General features: G+C 54.1%; 2 protein-coding genes across 6 annotated transcripts in view; one reads left to right on the top strand and one right to left on the bottom strand.

Moving 5' to 3' along the window:
- Positions 1 to 1,163, top strand: part of DCAF8 (DDB1 and CUL4 associated factor 8) — a 49,431-nt gene extending 48,268 nt beyond the window's left edge. For all 5 annotated transcript variants that reach the window (XM_080648900.1, XM_080648899.1, XM_080648902.1 and 2 more), the window contains one exon: positions 204 to 1,163. In XM_080648900.1, coding sequence (XP_080505026.1) covers positions 204 to 320 — 117 coding nt within the window. In that variant the 3' untranslated portion in view covers positions 321 to 1,163. The remainder of the gene's footprint in view (positions 1 to 203) is intronic.
- A 1,302-nt stretch (positions 1,164 to 2,465) lies between these two features.
- Positions 2,466 to 12,499, bottom strand: PEA15 (proliferation and apoptosis adaptor protein 15). The gene is made up of 4 exons (XM_080648904.1): positions 12,096 to 12,499; positions 6,101 to 6,274; positions 4,584 to 4,739; positions 2,466 to 4,430 (listed from the first exon to the last, which is right to left on the bottom strand). The coding sequence occupies exons 2-4, from the start codon at positions 6,270 to 6,272 to the stop codon at positions 4,366 to 4,368; spliced, it is 393 nt and encodes a 130-aa protein (XP_080505030.1). The 5' UTR covers positions 6,273 to 6,274; positions 12,096 to 12,499; the 3' UTR covers positions 2,466 to 4,365.
- Between the last annotated feature and the right edge of the window lie 573 nt (positions 12,500 to 13,072).

Below are 13,072 nucleotides of genomic sequence, written 5' to 3'. Positions count from 1 at the left end.
TTCATTTATGTATTGTCTGTGGCTACAACAGCAGAGTTGCACAGTTAAAACAGCTATATGGCCCAAGAGTCTAAAATATTTACTATTTGGCCCTTTAAGAAAAATTCTGCTGACCCCTGGCCTAGAGTATCTGAATTATATAGCTAAGATCTAACAGGTTTGTCATTCAGGGAAGTTACTGACAAGCCTTTCCCATTCTACAGCGCTGGCGAGATCCTGGGGTCGGGGCCACAGATGCAGACTCTGATGAGTCTCCCAGTTCCTCAGACACATCGGACGAGGAGGAGGGCCCTGACCGGGTGCAGTGCATGCCGTCCTGAGGCCTCGTACCCAGGAGGGGCGGGCTGGGGCTGCCAACCTGATCCTGCCTGGGAGCCCTTTCCTGTCCTTACATTCAGCCGAAACGCACTTTGGACTTTTTGCTTTAGATAAAAGAAAGAATCCCAGGAGGACAAACCAGAGAGGAGTGAACCTACAGAGTACCTAGGAGTGGGGTGGAGCCCTGGAAGGGGTTCCATGGAAGGATGCATAGGACTCAGTAGAAATGGCCTCTCCCCAAAGCCTTTTGGGGAAGTAGGAAAGGGAGCCTATTTTGTTACCTGGTTTGGGATAAGGAGTGGGATTTCCTTTTCTTTAATCTCCCTTGTTTCTTGGGTGGGGGTTTGGGGATATAACTGGCTGTTCAGTACCAAGGAGCCAGAGTGGGGGTGGTAGAAGTTCCACTCTCTCTTTGGTTTAGGTTTTTGACCTTTTTCCCCTTTATTGTTAAAAAATCTATGACAGTTATATTATCCCCTACCCCTCCCTCTACCCTCCCCACCCCAGGATCCTGTTTTTCTGGGAAGTCCTTAGAGCCCCTTACCATCCCACACTCTTCACTTTCCTTTCCACCCATTCATCCTCTGTACTTATCACAGTGTTTTGCACTTGATTATGTATCCTTTACTCTCTTCTCTTCATCCCATCACCCCCTAATATCTGGTGAGGGAGGTTGGTGGGAAGTGGGAAGAGGGGCAGAAGTGGAGGAAGAATAGGAAGGATGTTACCTCTTCTGTTACTTTAAAAAAAAAGTTGTTTGGTGGCAGCAATCTCCCTGTCCCTATCACTGTTAGAAGCCTAATTTTATATCTATTATAAATATATTAAAAAGCAAGTCAAATCTGGATGTATCATGTTAAAATTATTGTTAAAGTTTAAATACCTACCTATTCTCTATGATTGCAATAAAGGGGCTTACAGGAGAGAGTGATGGAGAGTAATGATGTGGAGGGGATAGCCTACTCTCTTTGTATGGCCATTAGAGATTGGGGCTAAGGGTTGTGAGAGGCTCACGAATGGAAGGATTCTCATTCCCTGCTTTCATTGTTTCGGGGTTGGGGAAACAGGAAATTGCTTTCAGCTCTTTGCCTCAGATTTCCTCCCTCTCTTGTCGGGGGTTCCCAAGATGGCTCTTCTAACCACAGACTGGCTCATCCTTAAAACTTGACTGAATTTGATTTCAGAAAAGGTCCTGCCACTGCAGACTGTCTCTCCTAGGACCGTGTGTGACAGAAGACACTCTTAGCTTTAGCTGCTGTTGCCTTTTTTGTTTTTTGTGTTTTTTTTGAGCTGCTTGATCCTTTATACCATCAATCCCCACAGCAGCAGGCTTCCTAATAATGGAAGAATATATGTAGGATAAGACCGCCTGGACTTTACTTTATACCTTATCCACATCTTATCTTGGGAGTGAGGGGCAGGGCATTGGTCTAAGGACTGATTAAGGTGGCTGGGCCTGGGACACCTTGCTTCTCACTGGTCACTGAACATGGAAGTCCAGTTGAATTCTTGCCCTTAAATGCTTTTGCTGCTATTTCTTTGCACCCTCAGCCAGGAATTGTGCATCCTGCGGCAGCCACAGGGAAGAGGAAAAGGACGGAATTCCCAGACACTCCTTCCTCCCGCCCCTTTCCTAGCAGCTCTTCCGCTGCACTTCTTTCGGAGGTAGGGAACCTGTGGTGACAGAGTGATCTGTGCTCCTGTTGCTCATGGGTTAGGTGATGGAGTGAGCACAAAACCATGTACTCGGAATTGGTTGTATATTTTCTCTTAGTAAAGCCCCCTGCCCCCGACTGCTGCTCTGTGTGGTGGTGGGCCATTCACTTGTGATGGGCTGTTTTTGCTCCTTCCAATATAGGTACCTGGCCCTGCCCGTAGTGCACTTTTAAGAAATCTAATCTGGGATATCCATGTTTCCAGTGCTTGGGCTCCAACTGGAGACTGTTGTAAGTGGAATAGGTCCCATAGCTCAGTGATAACTAGGAGATGGGGGAGGGGAGAGGTACTATTAGGGGTGTTTTCCTGGCCTCTGTTCCAGGCTGCAGTGAGGGATTTGGGGGTAAATACTGCTTTCCCTCCCTTTCCAGCCATTCAGAGACTCCAAAATCCTGATCATTCATATGAGTTCTAGAATCAGTCAGATACAGTTACAGTCAATCACCTTTATTCCAGGGTTAGAACAAGGCCGTGCACACTACACAGGAGCACAGGAATGAGCAGTCTCACAGCAATGGGGAGGGGGGAGGGGTGGCAGGTTAGTCTTCTTAGATTATTTTGCCTTACAGAGAAATTACTAGACTGCTGAAAATGACCCTGTCTTCCTTCTCCCCTTCTCATCCTCTCCTCTCTTCAAAGGAAGGCTCCTACTCATTCTCATTCATCCTCATTCTCGGTCTCTTGCTCTCATGTAACATACCCTTACTGGAAAGACAGTTAACTCATGCTCATTTCCCTTTCCCAATTCTACAAGTCTTTCTCTCTCCTTCAGGGAGAAGCCAGACAGGGCTGGGGGAACTTGGGAAGGTCCTTTAAGGCAAAACTGGAGTACTCGAGGTGTATGTGTTAAGGCAGGTGTCCGCAGCAGTGGCCAGAGGGGACAGGCAGGCTGGGCTGGGCGAGGAGTGGAAGGTGCTCTCCATCCAGTCTGGCTTCTTCCCTCTTCCAGCAGCCATCCCTCCCATTCAAGTTTTGCTCCCACACCCTAAAAGCTCCTAACTTAAACTTGCTCTAAATAGTCTCTTGAGATTACATGTGAATTTAAAGTTAAAAAATAAGTTTTGTTCCGACTATGTAGCAATTTGACTCTGCCACTCCCTTCATTGTGGCATTCCCCTCCCACCCCCGCTCTGGCCTAGACAATAAGTTAATGCTAGACACCACAAGAAAGGGCAGACATGGCAGTGTGGGTTTAATATACATATATGTAGAATATATATGTACACACAGTTAGCACGGTCAGGGTGGGTAGGGGCATCTTGGGCAGGCAGGAGGCTGGGGTCACTGTACTTGTAGTGATTTAGATAGGAGGCGTTCACAAGCCCAAGGCGCCAGGATGAGGGAGAGGGGTTACCAAGTCCCTTCCTGGTTGAATTGGGGGTCAGTGCAAAGGAAAACACTGTAGTTAACTTCTTCCCTTATTTCGGGCTTGGGGTGTTCCAGACCAGGGAAAGAGGGAAAGTTTCCTACATAACCACCTGGGACTCTGTAGGTGGGGGCAGAATTGGAATTAAAACATAAGAATCTCCTTCCCCAACCTCCCGAGGCTTGGGGTCAGTATGTGCAACAGTCTGAGTAGGAATAAAGGAGGCGGAAAGGAGCCCCTCAGCCCCGCCTCGGGCTCAGTGGGGCATTCTCCCAGCACAGTCTCTCCAGAGCAGATGGGTGGGGGCGCCTAATGCTGGGTGCTCCGTTGGGTTAGAGCTTTGGGGCTAGGAAAGGATCCATGGTCCTGTCATTAGATCCTGGCTCATACCCATCCGAGGGGAGCACAAAGGGACCTGCTGGTACCTAGGCCCTTCAACCTGAGGAATAGCTGGAAACTGGACTGCACAGCCAGTCCAGCGTGGGGCCAAACACCAAACTCTGAGCTCTGGCTTTTCTTTGCCCCTCCCAGCTGGGGGTTGGGTATCCTCTTCACCTTCCCTCCCACCTGCCTCTCCTGTGTCACTTTGGCTCCTCAGTGTAGGAACATGCAGGTCCCTTTTGTTCTCACACTTGAGAGAGGTGGTGGGAAAGTGGAGAAAGGGAAATAGGAGGAATGTGCCCATTTCTATACGCATAGTTTCCCTAGGTGGGAAAACTCACCCCCACCCCAGCCTCTGACCCCCAGCCCCTCACAAGGAAGAGGAGCTAGATGAGCTAGACATGTAGACAGACAGCCAGAGCGTGTGCACACACACACACACGCACACAGTAAGGGGGTTAGGACCAGGTTAGTAAGTGGGTAGATTTGTGGGGGTGGGAGGTGCCTTTGCCCCCTCCCCTGGAGGCTGGGGGAAGGGAGTGGTCCTATGAAGGTCCAACCTTCCTCCTCTTCCTCCCCCTTGCTCAGGCTTTCTTCGGTGGAGGAGCCAATTTGATGATCTCTTCCTCAGAGGGCTGCCGGATAATGTCTGGGGGCAAAAAGGGACATGTCCAGGGATGGAATATGGGAGACACCAGGCAGGCCCACTGAACATCAGCCTTTGTGCTCCCAGAGTGCAAGCAACTCCAAGGATCACCCACGGGAGAGGGCAGGAGTGCACAGTAAAGGCATGGCCTCTTACCTTTGTACTTCTTGGCACTGGGGATACGGGTTAGCTTGGTGTCCAGCTCATCCTCCTCAGAGATCTTCAGAACACGGGTTCTATAGTCAACCACCATAGTGAGCAGGTCAGGACGGCGAGAGATCTCAAAGATGTGCTCAATGTAGGAGAGGTTGTCTGGAGCAAGGCAGGAAACGGAGGGTTAGAGCTAAGCTGTGTGTGTGTGGGGGGGAGGGGGGGTCAACCTCCCCATTCTACCAGATCAGGCCTCTGGAACCAAGGCTGAGTTGCTCACAGTGGGTATCAGAGGGGGCAACAGAAGAGGAGGAGCCACTAAGCCGAGAAAAGTAAGCTAAGGCGCCAAAGAGCAGTGCAGATGACTGTTCCCAAGGAGAGCGGAGCATCCATCAGTGACGGTTCTAGATTATGGATTTAGAATGAGGGATTTAGGTTAATACATCTGATGTCGGGTGTGTGTGGGGGGTGCAAAATAGAAAAATTAACTGGCTTCCAAATACTCCTCAGCCCCCCTGAGCTGCTTCCGCTTTCCTCCAAGCAAGCTTCAGAAACATTTCCTGATAGCACAGGTGGGACTGGAGGGTGGAATCTAGACAACCCAGGGCTACTTTTGGGCCCAGTAAAAAGTAGCTATCGGTGAGAGGAGGCACAGCCATGACCAGAGGAGAATTTCCCTGACCTGGCCAGTTCTAAGACCTTTTCCCTGGCTCCTCTGCTGACCACTGGGGTAGTAACTGGAACCTCCTCAGCCTCCCTCCGCTACACAGACTCAGGTCACTCACCTCACCTATCAAATACCCTGTCACGCAAGGCCCTTCACAGCACAGCCTTAACTTACCCTCCAGCCACTTCTGCACATACTCTATGCCCCAGCAAGCAAAGCAGGGCTTCTTGCTTTTCTAAACACACCAGGTACTCTCCCACCTCTAGCGCTGTGGTCCTGGCCTAGCATCCCTCCTCTGGATTCTGCCTTTGAAATCCCACTTGCCTTTCAGGGTTATTTTTATACACCAGTTCCTCCCCAAACCCTCCACAGTTGCGGTCTCTAAAGGTGGATAGAATCGCCTGAGCTGGTTTGGCTCAATGGATAGAGCGTTGGTCTGTGGACTGAATGGTCAAGGGCACATGCCTGGTAGGGGGTGTGCAGGAGGCAGCCCATCAATGATTCTCATTATTGATGTTTCTATCCCTCTCCCTTCCTCTCTGAAATCAATAAAAATATATTTTTTAAAAAGTGGATAAAATCTTAGAACTTGTTTTAATTTTATCACTTTCAACTTGTGTTAATACTGTATTATATAGAATAGCACTCTGAATAATGTTTTTTACCGACGAGGACATTGAAGAACGTAAAGGCCACGGCCCTAGAGCCCCTCCACTCTTAGAGCATTTTAATTCTGTCCTGCCTTGCTGGAGGGGAGCACACGGTTGTGTATAGGAGCTCGGAGCTCATTTCTATTTGCTGAATGAACTGAGCCCCAGAAAAGCTGCTGGCAGGATGCCTGGGTCCCCTCCCCCACCTTTGTCCAGCTTGTTGTGGCTCTCCAGGAAGCTAAACCAGGCACTGCCCGAGGTGATCTCCTCACTCTTCTCACTGGGGATGTCCTCCTTGCAGGCTGACTTGAGCTGCTCCAGATCTTCAAGGGTGATGTTGTTGGTCAGGTCCTGGAGGAGGGTCCCGTACTCGGCCATGACTGGGGTTGGGAGGAACAAAGGGAGAGGAGGCTGAGCCTGAAGTGTGGAATCTGGTTTACTCACTGGCACTTCCCACTCCCTCCTCCACCCACCAGGCAAGTGCCTAGAACATGGAGGCTGGGGAGGGCCAGGGCTGGAAGGAGAAAAGAGAGGGAGGGGGAGCAGACAGGAAGATATTTGGAAGCTAGGGACCAGGCTGGAGCCTGGAGAGAGAAGTTACACTGCCTTCCCCCCACCATCTTTTCTCTTCGTTTTACCCTTCTAACAGTAACCCTGGCAACAGCTCCCCAGACTGAGGAGGCGGTTACCATGGCAACCTGTTCTGGAGCTTCTCACCAGCTGCCTCCAAGTCCCCCCAGAATCACCTTACCCACCTGCAACCCATAAAAAAAAAACAAAACACAACAAAACGACTCCAAAACAATGACCACAGGGATGGGCTTGCTGTAGTCATTGTTTTGTGAGAAGGGGCTGGAGTTGGGTGGTCTCGTGTTCCAGCTTCCATTTTCCCCCAGAAGCAAAGGGGTCTCTCACTCAACTCCCACCACCCCACGAATGACTCATTTTGGAGGGATGCCTGGTTGCTTGGTCTAATGGTCCCCTGGCCCCTCTGCTCAGCCTCATATTCAGTCATTAGGGTTCAAGGTGGGGGGGGGGGGGGAGGAGGGGGAAGCAATGGGCCACCCCCACCTTTTGTAGAGCCGGCTTTCTCCCGTGATTGCTGGTCCTCCATATAGCCATCTCCTAGCCTTTGTGCTGTGCCTTCAGCCCCAGCGCCCAAGAATACCAAGCAGCTGGCTCTGGCCCCCTGCCAGTTCCCAGGCTGGCTGGGTGGCGGGGAAGGGGTTAGATGCATCGCTGGGGGAGTCTGGCAGGAAGGGGGCTGCCACTCCTGTTTGCATCAACATCCCACTGGCACTACTTCAGCAAGAACTCGCACAAGGGGCTGGGCAAGGCTAGATCTCACCTAGGCCTTTACCCACCTCTCCTGGAGACCCCTGGGTGGAGGTAGAGAACATTCAAGGCCCTCCTTCCACTCACTAAGGAACTGGCTGAGACAGGAAGATGGGTCAGACAGTAGCATGAACTTTCTGGATTTGATAAAATAGGGATCTCTAGTGAGTTTTAAAAGTGCCCCCCCCCCACACACACACAATGAGTATATTATCAGGAAAAGGAAAGCATTTTTAAAATTATGTCAAACACTCTGTGGCTAGATCAGAGTGGGACAAGGAGTGAACTGACCTTGTACTTGAAGACTACCCACAAATCACACCAACAATGGGCTGGGAATATGGCAGATAAAAGGGGGTTGGTTGACACCCCCTATTTTCCTTAGTTCTGGCCTATATGCAGGGAAACTGAGGCAGAGAGCCATGGCATAGTAAGAGGCATGGAACCAGAAGTCCCCACTCCCAGCCCCCTACTTGTACCAGAACAAGCCTCCCTTGGTGGCAGGCAGTGTGACACAAATACACAATGAGCCAGGCAGCAGGGCCAGCACAACCCCCACAAGAAACAGGCACTTGCAGGCACACTCACTCACACACCCAGGTCCAACCAGACAGAAGGACCCAGCAGTGGCCCTGCCAGGCTGGGCCAGGAACAATGCTCTCTGACTGTCAGCACCAGGAACCGTCTCTGCCTTGAAATCTAGGTCACAGCAGCAGACTGGAGCCCAGCTGCCCCCTCCACTGATAATCCAAGGGCAGAAAAGGGGGGGGGGGGTGGTTAGGGCAAAAGGGATGGTGGGGAGGGAGTCCAGGGATGAGAACAATGATGGAGGCAGGGGTGTGAGGACAAAAAAGGAACAGGCCTGGGAAGGAGGCAGGACGCCCCAAGAAGACCCTGACCCAGCAGCAAAGTGGGACAGGATTTAGGGTCACCTGCCTTGCTTTCACATGAAGAAGAGTTTGTAAACAGAGCTGGTGGTGGTGGTGTGTGTGGGGGAGAGAGGGAGAGAGAGAGGGAGGGAGAGAGAGAGTGTGTGTGTGTGTGTGTTTATCTCCTGGGAGGAGGTAAGATTTCGGGCTTTGAATCTAAAACAGATTTATAGGGAGGTAGGAGGGAAGGGATTAATGTGTGTGAGATGCTCACCCACACTGGTGGGTAGGAGCTTTCTAAGAGTGAAACAGATACACGGAGAAGTGGAGTGGGCACGTTGAGTGGAGGGGGAAGTGTGTGTGCCGGGTTCCACTGCGGATGCCCACCCCTGGGTACGGGCATGGGTTTGGGAGCAGGCAGTGGGTGTGTGGATGTGTGATCTGTGTTTGTATGTGTCTGAAGCAGCTGAGAGCATACGTAAGAAGGAAGATAACCACAGGCTCACATCCAGAGAAAAGAGGAAGGGGTGAGGGGCCCTAAGAATGGAGGAAGAGCTGGGGCTAGGAGGAATCCTGGGGGAGGGGGACAGGGAGCACAGTCTAGAAGGTTGCTGCCTTAGCTCAGCAGTTACCATGGCAACCTCTGTTCTGGGTGCCCCCCCGCCCCCAGTTGTCAGGACAATGACACCACTGGATGGGAGGGTGTGTGGGGAGTTGTAAGAACAGACTGACAAAGCAGGAGTAAGGCTCCTTGAGGGGCAGGGAGAGGCAGCTGAGTTGCCTCCCTCCCTGGAGAGATCCCAGTTGAGGCTAGAGCAGGATGGTTTGGGGTGCAAGGTGGAGTCCCCTCACATGGCTCTCAAGTCTCGCTGAACATTGTCCCTGGGGTGGTCTGGCCATGCTGGGGCTTTGCAGAAGTTTGGCTCCTTCACTCTCCATGTCACTTTCCTCACCAAGTCCCAGAATCCCTGAGCCGTCTATGGGGCCTAAGGGGCCTCCTGCCCTCCCAGCTCTGAGGAGCCCGCCAGGTCTGGAGCAGTGCAGAGGCTGCCCAGGGAACACCAGGCAGCCTGGGCGAGGCCATTCTCAGGACAGGATACCAGGGCAGGAACTGGGAACCGGGGCCAGGCTGCCAGGAAGTCAGCTCCTCCCCTCCCCGATCATTCTGTGCTCTGCTCACACCTTCCTTCCTTCCTTCCTTCCTTCCTTCCTTCCTTCCTCCCTCTCCTTCCAAGCTGGCCCCAGGTGGAGCCCTGTCAAAGGTCCATCCAACTTAGAACACTGAAGCAGAGGGGAAGGGGCAAGAACAGTATATACTGAACTTTTAGGGGCCAAGTTGGAAGCATGACAGGTAGGTGTTCCATGGACAGTGGGGAGGAAGGAGCAGGCCTGGGGGCACCTTGAGAAGCCTAGCAAAATGGGATCATGGGATAACCACCTGTGGAGGTGGCGGCAGCACCAGGAGAATTGCTGTGCATTCTGCCGTTAATTCCCGATTCTCCCCTCTCACATCTGGGGCAGCTAAGGCTGAGGGGAGAGGCTGTCCCACAGGGCTGCGAGGGCCAGGAGGTCCTGCAGTGGGCAGAAGGGGTGGGGGGGCTTGTAGATATCCCTCTGTCAGTCTTGGGGTGGGTCGGGGGAGAGGAAGGTCAGTCATCCAGAGAAGGGGAGAGATGGAGAGAGTGCAGGGTTCCTATTTTAAATTTTATCTGGCCCCCAAATTCCAGCAGTTCTGTAGTTCATCCCTAATTATTTCATTAATATCATACTCTTACTCAACTGACTTCTTACCTTAGCTTCTATTCAGCTTGTGTGTGTGTGTGTGTGTGGTGGAGGGGTGTGTGTGTGTGTGTGTGTGTGTGTGTGTGTGTGTGGTGGAGGGTGTGTGTGTGTGTGTGTGTGTGTGTGTGGTGGAGGGTGTGTGTGTGTGTGTGTGTGTGGTGGAGGGTGTGTGTGTGTGTGGGGGTGTGTGTGTGTGGTGGAGGGTGGGTATCTTTATTCCCGTAACGGAAAACAGGGCGCGAAGACTCCAGAGCCAGCCTGGGAGTGACGGGCAGGACACCTGGTGGCTCGGTGTCCAGTTCAAACATTAAAATGGGCCGCCCCTGGGCACGGGGACAGTGTCACGCCCTTGGCCTAGTCTAAGAGGAGAAAGACCAGATGGAGATGAGGAGTTACTTGGCATTGGGCCGGGCAGGGCAGAGGGGGGCCACCTGACAGTGAGGAGGGCTGAGGCCTGTGCCACACTCCCCTCATCTGGCTGTCTCCTCCTGGCCCATTCCCTCTCCCCGATCTCTCTGTCTCTTCCCCCTTTCCTTTCAATGGGCATTCATCCTATCCCACTTGGTGGCGGCCATGCATACGTAGGACTCCCGGGTTCTGTGGCTCAGCGTCCCCATCTGCATACTCAGAGCTACTTCTCTGTTAGGAAGGAGTAGCTTCCCTGCTGTAGAGACAGAGTCAGGCTGGTGGGGAGGAGCCTGGGTCGGTTGGCTGCATACTCATTGATGATGTCCCCCATGGCGCTGCGTGGCAGAGAGAGAGGATGGCAGGGCAGGCAGGGCTGTGGCTCTCTTCTTCATGCCTGACCTGACGATACACATACATGCACATGTGATGGGCACAGGTGTCAGGGAGTGAGGAAGCAGGCAACCAGGGCTGTCAGCAGCCTAGGGCATATCTGGCAATTTCCCCAACACAATGTTTAACCACAAAGGGAAGAGCAATTAAAGCTAATTGCTCTGACAGCCTGGGGGCCAGGCAGCTCCTGGGGCAACAAAACACAGATTCAGCATGTTTCCCCAACTCCCTGTGGTCTCACGTCTCCCCCATCACCCCGCCATCCTGCTTTCCTCCTCCCCCCTTTCAGAGCCCCTGTCCTGCTACCCCAGCACTCTTCCCTCGATAAGGACCAGCTCTGTGGCTCACTTCCTCCCTCCCCAGTGCCCTGGCTGTATCTCTGTCCCTCTCACACACATTCCCTTCATTCTCTCTCTCTGACTTGGGCTCCATCCTTGGCTGACTCACTCATTCTTTCATTTTCTCCCTCCCTTGCTTCCACCCCTCCTCCATCCCTTGGCCATTCTGGTGCCCCCAAACCAGCCATTCCCAGAACCCCAGGTTCTAAGGATAACCAGCAGAAGTGGCCACAGCACCCCCACTCCCCTCATCACCAGCTTCAGAGCACCAGGCTCACTCTGGTGAGGAGGGGTGAGGCCTGTGGCCCCCCTCTACCCTGCCCGGTCCAATGCCAGACAGTTCCTGTCTCCCTGTCCTGGAGTCAAAATGTCCCCATCTTTTCCCAGTTTTAAAGAGGGGCAATCTGCAGCCCAGGGAGAAGATGCCCAGAAAATGAGGGTGGACTTGGGGACAGGCCCCCACTCCGCTGTGGTGTTCCTCCAGGAGCGTGGAGTGGGTGAGGTGGGGGGTGGATGTGTAGTGCAGGGACGTGTGTGATCCGCCGCGCGGGGTGTGTAGGAGTCACATGGGTGTGTGTCACCGTGTGTGCTGGCGTGTCTCTGGTAGGTGTGTGGGTCCCTGTCAGTTTGACACGGATTATATGAAATTAATTAGGGGTTTACGTTAGCTACTTCGCTCTTCTACACCCCCAGAGCCTTCCCTCCCTCCGGACAAGCTGTCGCCAACCCCACCTCCTCCCCAGGTGCAGAGGGCGGTGGGGCGCACGGCGCCTCCGGGAGGCAGCGGGCCGGGCCGGCCGGGCCGGGAGTGGCCACCCCCGGGGCAAGTCTGCAGTCGAGGAGGGAGGGGACGCCGCGCCGCGGGGCGGGAAGCAGGCCCGTCGTACTCCCGGCAGCGGGCCAGGGCACCGGGCGGAGCCGCTGCCTCGGGCACATGCTCGCGCCGCCCCGCCGGGACGGAGCCGGGGGCCCGACCCGCGGACCCGGGCCCACGCTCCCGCCTGCCGGGCCTCGGACCCACGTCCCTCCAAGCCCAGACCCATCCGGCCCCTCCCGCCACCCTCCCCGGAGCCTCTCACCGCCTGGGGCTGAGCGCGCGGGGCGCGGGCACTCCCTCCGGCGTCCGCTTCCCGAGCCGCGTCCAGAGCCTCCGCCTCGGTTCCCGCCGCGCCGCTTCCGCCCGCGGAGCCCGAGCCGAGCCCAGCAGCCTCGCCCCACCCGGCTGACCGTGACGTCAGAGCCGGGGAGGAGCGGGACGAGGGGCTGGGGATCTGAAGACTCCTGGGAGGGGGAGCTGCCTCCTCCCCAAACCTCAAAACCCAAATCTCAGATTCAGTCCTTTCCCTCGGGGACACCCTTCTCCCCTGTGACCTTACGTGACTGCAACGGCTGGGACCCTGGGGCGCAGAGTGGGTTAGTGGAGGGGTTCGGAGGCCTTTGCCCTCGGGTCCTCTTAGCGGCCTTAGTATTTGGAAAAACCTCTACCCCCACCTATGGGTCGTGGGTAATGACCGCTCCTGGAGGCTGAGGGTGGAGGTAGGTGTGGGGACCAGAAGCAATACCGGGGCCTCCTTCACTGGCCCTGGGGCCATCGACCTCCCTCTAAGATGAAGCCAGCCAGCCCCTTGTGTGTGTTTTTGTTGTTGTTTTACCTTTCCCAATATACCACCCCACCGCCTTCCCCCCACCATGATGTCATTTCATTTTCTAAGGAGAAAAAGCAGCACTGAGCTCAGCATGCAAATATAGACAACTTGCAAAGCCACACGAAGCTCCGTCTCCTAGCGCTGCCCTCTGCCCAGGCCCCGCAAGGCGGCTCTCACTTCCCTTCCACCCCAGGGACTTTCCTCCCACGGATTCTCAGCCAGACTGAAAGGAGGAAGGAAGAAGTGGGGAAGCATCTGTTTTCACCCCCATCTCCAGCCTGAAGGTCTGGGCTCAGCTCTGGCGGGGCCTGGCCTTGGGGAGACGTCTGGCCCATTAGTGTGTGGACGGCCTCTGGGAGGGCCCTGGCCTCCCCTCAGTTTCCACCTGCCAGAGACCCCTCCGGAAGCCA

This window comes from Plecotus auritus, assembly GCF_963455305.1.
Source record: "Plecotus auritus genome assembly, chromosome: 12".
Taxonomy (NCBI): domain Eukaryota; kingdom Metazoa; phylum Chordata; class Mammalia; order Chiroptera; family Vespertilionidae; genus Plecotus; species Plecotus auritus.
This window is presented reverse-complemented; position numbering and strand designations above follow the sequence as displayed.

Excerpts from the sequence above, each read along its gene's own strand:
- PEA15 (XM_080648904.1), bottom strand. The coding sequence starts at position 6,272 with ATGGCCGAGTACGGGACCCTCCTCCAGGACCTGACCAACAACATCACC. Across the intron at positions 4,740-6,100 it reads CCACAACAAGCTGGACAAAG|ACAACCTCTCCTACATTGAG; the intron begins GTGGGGGAGGGG and ends GCCTTGCTCCAG. Across the intron at positions 4,431-4,583 it reads CAGTGCCAAGAAGTACAAAG|ACATTATCCGGCAGCCCTCT; the intron begins GTAAGAGGCCAT and ends TTTTGCCCCCAG.